We start from the raw sequence: 5605 nt of genomic DNA on the forward strand, positions 1-5605 counted from the left end.
CCGTCTTTTTCGGCCTTTTGGGGCCGTTTTCCTCCCAAAAAAAAAAAAAAAAAAAGCAAGCCTTGCGAGCACCGATCGGCATCGGGAAGCGGTTACGAGTCGAGTAGGAAATGGCTGTTTAATTAGGAAAAAGCATTAGCATGACAAGGAGCGGGGAGTTCCCGCCTCTCGGCGCCGCACCGCTGGCTCCAGCACAGCTGGGAAATGTCCGAACTGCTGGAAAATAACTTTCCCTCCTGGTTTTTCACAGAGAAATCAGAACTCTCCACTAGTGTGCGGTTCTCCCGGGGCTGGACAGCTGGTTTCACTTAAGATTTGTGTGTGATCAGCCTTCCCGGCATCTTCCTGCTATTTTATCACATGTCAGCGAGTTAGTTTTACCGTATAAGGACTGCGGGCTGCTGCTGGGAGAGGTGGAGCCAGCCTAACTCCAGCTTCCCAGTGGCCCCGTCTCCATAGCTTTGGAATCTTGCTTAATTAAAATATGACTTAAAAGTGGCCTGTCTAGTGGAAGGAGTCGCAAACCGCCACGTAACAGATGCCAGTTTTCTAACGTGATTGATGCCTCGATGTAAATCGAGAAAGTTTTAAACACACAGCACTGGGTAGAAAACAAATGAAATGCAGGATAATTTATGACCAGAGGAATCCTGGGTCAACTTCCATTTGGATCAGTCACTGAAATCCTTTCCAAGATGGTTCAGCTATGAATGGAAACCACTTCCTCCAGCTTAGGGGAGCGGTCAGTAACCAAATTCGCAAAGCTGCAGCAAAACAAATACTTTTTTCAGAGTGTTTAACACAAAGCATAAAACAATATAGCCCATAAAAGTGGGTTGTTTTTTTTTTTAAAAAAGTTACTCTTATCTATAGCAATCATGCTCAGACTTGGGGACTATTAAGTGTGTAGTTATTAAAGTAGGGTTTTATTGTCCTTCAAATAACAACTAAAGAAGCCATATCTTAATAAAAATGGTGTATTTACGGACACCCAATTGGCTCATATTGTCTGGATGTGAGCATTTCTCCCAACAACCTCTCCGTTTATTATCTAGTCTGTTTTTTAAACATTAATAGTGTTTCCAATTACTGTGCAGTTTATTCAATAATCTATAAACAGACCTTATTATTAAGAAATGCTTTCTGCCTAATCCCTTAAGTACCACAGGAAACAATGAACAAGGAAAGTGAACTTAGTGTAAGAAAGTATCCAATTTTGCCCTATTTAAGTTACAAAAAGGACTGACTCTGCCCAGCTGAGCGCAGAAAGATTAGATTGCATTTGAGGGCTAAAGAGCCCGTAATGGATAATGAAATAGCTTTAACTTCAGCAGTGAGCTCTGACAGGATATTGCTGCAATCTGTGATGAAACCAACAACAGAGAAACCAACTGTGAAGTTTTTTTGGATGAGTCCTTACGGAAACAGTTCAGTTTTTAACTGTAAAATCCTATGGGTAGTCCCAGCCCCGAGAAGTGATCTGAAAATATTTCTCCGTTGGCAATCCCTGCCGGATCCGTTGTGTGGCAGGAATGATAAGTACCATTAAAAAAGAAAGAAAGGAGAAGCACACACACCATACCCTGAAATTCCTGAGATGCCGTAGTTTAAGCAAACAAAAAGCAGAGAGAGAGGTTCCTAGAGTTTCCCCACACGTAGGGAGGAGAAGCCTTTGTGGTTTTAAGGGAAGTGACCAGCTGAGAGTGTGTCGGCTGCACCGGGCTGGGCATGACCCACGTCTGTTTGTTCCATACAGGCCGAAGGCGAGGTGGCAGCGCTGAACAGACGGATCCAGCTCGTGGAAGAGGAGCTGGATCGTGCCCAGGAACGGTTGGCCACAGCCCTGCAGAAACTGGAGGAGGCCGAGAAAGCGGCGGATGAGAGCGAGAGGTATGTTTCCTTCATTTCCTCTTTCTCTTTTTTTTTTTTTAAATTTTTTTTTTGGTAAAAAATGGAATATATATGAATAAAATCACAGAATGATATGGGGCTGGAAGGGGCTTCTGGAGATCATGCAGTCCAACCCCCTGCCAAAGCAGGTCCACCTAGAGTGGGTTGAACAGGAATGTGTCCAGGTGGGTTTTGAATGTCTCCAGAGAAGGAGACTCCACCACCTCTCTGGGCAGCCTCTGCCAGGGCTCTGACACCCTCACAGGAAAGAAGTTCCTCCTCATGTTTAGGTGGAACTTCCATGTTCAGGTTTGTTCCCATTACCTCTTGTCCTGTCCCTGGGCACCACTGAGAAAAGCCTGGCCCCATCCTCCTGACACCCACCCTTTCAGTATTTATAGGTGTTGATCAGATCCCCCCTCAGCCTTCTCTTCTCTAGACTAAAAAGACCCAAGTCCCTCAGCCTTTCCTCATCAGAGAGATGCTCCAGGCCCCTCATCATCTTTGTAGCCCTGTTCCTGGATAAGACTAATATCCTAAAATATCCCTAAATATCCCTGTACAATTTAGTGTCTGCATATGCCAATGTGCATTGCAGGCCAGAGACCCCAAACTAGAGGTACCTTTTTTATAAGCTTAACTGAGTAATTTCTGTTAGCCTCGAGGAACGTGATAATACGGTCCTAACGAGCCACTTTCTGGTTACAAATACTGAATTCCACTTTGGCACATTTGAGATAAAAATGCTAAAATGCTTCTGCCTTCAACACACTTGGCTTTGACTTCTGCAGAGGAATGAAGGTTATCGAGAACAGAGCAATGAAAGATGAAGAGAAAATGGAAATTCAGGAAATGCAACTGAAGGAGGCGAAGCACATCGCTGAAGAAGCTGACCGCAAATACGAAGAGGTAAAAGGGATGAGGAAATGGGTAAACGTACGGGAGAACTGGGACCAGCTTTGTTACTCTGCAGTTTAGTCAGTCTTTGTACGGTGGTTCGACCTGGAACGTTCCCAAAAAGGAGCAATTTCAATAGTGATTTTAGCAGCATATAGGTATTTAGTACTAAGAACACTGCAAAATCTAACTTATTTGGGGGAAAAGTCTGTCCCGTCTGTACACATATGTTTTAATCTAATTTGGTAATTCAGGAGGAAATCAGGAGCTAAGTGCTTTGAGAGAAACGTCTGAGAAATTACAGACAGCTCTTGTCTCTCCACAGGTTGCCCGTAAACTGGTTATTTTGGAGGGTGAACTGGAAAGAGCTGAGGAGCGCGCGGAGGTGTCCGAAGTGTGAGTAACAGCAGATACACAGCAGAGTTCAGAACTCAGTGAAGGTCAAAGCTGTATTTGTAGCAAAGCTTTTTTGTACCCTATGTATCCAATTTACTCCTTTCAGACTTTATAATTACTTCATCGCTTGTATTTTTAGATTTCTTGAAGATTAAGTTAAGTTATAACAGGGACAGCAGTAATTTATACATTTATTTTTTTTCCTGTAGTAAATGTAGTGACCTTGAAGAGGAGTTAAAGAACGTCACTAACAACCTGAAATCTTTGGAAGCTCAATCTGAAAAGGTTGGTTCTTTCCGGATAGGGGCAAAGTCAAAACTTGTAATGAAAGTCCATAGAAATAACCCAGAATTACAATGAAAGTGAAAGTGACTGCCTGTTCAACAGAGGCTGCTCAGAACGCTGAGCCCGTTCTGCCCACACCCTTGTTAGTTATCTGATAATCATCAAACCAGACCCTAAATCTCTGCTTCCCACACCAGTATGGTGCTGATTTGGCTCTTTTTGTGGGTTTTGCAGTTTAACAGTCAAAAGTGTTAAAAACCTTGGTTTTGTTAAAGAGTTGTTTCTGGCTAGTCTGAACTGGTGTGGACAGATTCCTGTTCTCTTGCCCATTCTGCTGGTTTCTGCTGAAGCCCGTTAAGGTCCAGGATGAGGCATGGAAGAACCTGGACGTCCCCAGTCTTAAAATGGTGGTTTATGAACCAGAGTCTGAAATGTCTTGGGGAGGAGGAGAAACGGATGGAAAGGGTCTTTGCAGCTGCAGTAAAAGGAAAAGTGGTTATAAATAGGTCACGGTTTCATAAACATCTATTCTTGTCGCTACAGCTTCCCTTAAAGAGTGTTTATTGTTTTCACAGTACTCGGAAAAAGAAGATAAATACGAAGAAGAAATCAAGATTCTCTCAGACAAGCTTAAAGAAGTGAGTTTATCCACCCCCACGCTGTCTTTTGGCATCTTTTTTTTTGTTTGTTTGTTTTAACAGCATCCACTTAACTCTATTTCATTTTCTTTTTAGGCTGAAACTCGCGCCGAGTTTGCGGAGAGAACAGTTGCCAAACTGGAAAAGTCTATCGATGACCTGGAAGGTATGAAATTACACGAGTGGTTTTATTTAGATGTGTGGTCCATTTCAAATCAGAAAACAAAACTCCAGGAGTGGGTGCCAGGTGTTACTGGGACAGGACAGAAGTGCCCATCGGGAGCATTGACACGTCTGTCCCACGTGGCACCTCCTGGACGGAGGGAATTCTCCTGCAAGAGGTTCTCTTTCAAAAAAATTGGTAACAATAACCTGATTTTGGCCAACTCACAGACACACGGCCTCGAGGGGTGTTTCTAACAGGACGATAACCCTGCGTAATGCGATTACTGAAAAGTAACATAGTGAGATTTAAAAAAAGGAAATGTAGATGAAGGTTCTGACCCGGCCCATGTGGGGATTTGTTGTTTTCGTGCCGATACTCAACTGTGCATCTTGTCTCTTTTCTCTTCTCCCCTGCCCCATCTGCTCTGCCTGCTGCCCTCTGCCTCTCTCCGGCTCTCCCGCTCTGCGCCTCTGCCTCTGGACTGTTTTTCTGCATTTCTGCCCCGGGGATGGACAGAATAATATAGTGAGATGTAAAAAAGGAAATGTAGATGAAGGCTCTGACCTGGCCCCTGTGGGGATTTGTTGCTTTTGTGCTGATACTCAACTGTGCATCTTGTCTCTTTTCTCTTCTCCCCTGCCCCATCTGCTCTGCCTGCTGCCCTCTGCCTCTCTCCGGCTCTCCCGCTCTGCGCCTCTGCCTCTGGACTGTTTTTCTGCATTTCTGCCCCGGGGATGGACAGACGAGCTCTATGCTCAGAAGCTGAAGTACAAAGCCATCAGCGAGGAGCTTGACCATGCTCTCAATGACATGACCTCTCTGTGAGCGGCGCCGGGGGCCGCCCTCACTCCCTGCAGCTCTTCAGCTTTCCTTGCCTGTAAAACCTGTCACTTCCGTCCTCCTTCCACCGGCCAATCCCTCAAGCTCCTCTGTAAGAACTGAGCTCAATAAAAACAAGTTTCTCTCTGCCTTTCAGCTTTCGGGCTTTATTTCCTTAGCACTCAGCTAAAATACACCGCTCTTCACCCAAAATAAGGGCTCTGAGGACAGTAGGAACTCGGATGGATGTGTCCTGTTGGTTACATGTGAAATCAAAGTATAAATCTGTCACGTTTGGCACGACGTGTCCCAAAACCTTACTAAATTAGAGCAATTAGAAAAAAAAATGGACTTTTTTTTTACGGATGCAATCCTAGACTTGTCTTGCGCAGGAAGGTAAGCGATGGGGGGGTTTATTTGGGGAGAAAAGCTGGAAGATCATGAAGTTTAAGTATCGGGGTGTTGTGTTTTTGTCTCTTCTTTCTCACCAGAAAAACTCGCTCAAGCCAAAGAG

General features: G+C 44.5%; 1 protein-coding gene across 2 annotated transcripts in view; it reads left to right on the top strand.

Annotated features, from left to right (window-relative positions):
* The window catches only part of TPM4 (tropomyosin 4), an 11795-nt gene extending 6548 nt beyond the window's left edge, over positions 1–5247 (top strand). For both annotated transcript variants that reach the window (XM_014952859.1, XM_014952860.1), the window contains 7 exons: positions 1757–1890; positions 2682–2799; positions 3113–3183; positions 3393–3468; positions 4044–4106; positions 4203–4272; positions 5015–5247. In XM_014952859.1, coding sequence (XP_014808345.1) covers positions 1757–1890; positions 2682–2799; positions 3113–3183; positions 3393–3468; positions 4044–4106; positions 4203–4272; positions 5015–5097 — 615 coding nt within the window. In that variant the 3' untranslated portion in view covers positions 5098–5247. The remainder of the gene's footprint in view (positions 1–1756; positions 1891–2681; positions 2800–3112; positions 3184–3392; positions 3469–4043; positions 4107–4202; positions 4273–5014) is intronic.
* The last annotated feature ends 358 nt before the right edge of the window (positions 5248–5605 follow it).

The sequence above is a fragment of the Calidris pugnax genome, unplaced genomic scaffold, assembly GCF_001431845.1.
Source record: "Calidris pugnax isolate Ruff unplaced genomic scaffold, ASM143184v1 scaffold199, whole genome shotgun sequence".
In the NCBI taxonomy this organism is placed as follows: domain Eukaryota; kingdom Metazoa; phylum Chordata; class Aves; order Charadriiformes; family Scolopacidae; genus Calidris; species Calidris pugnax.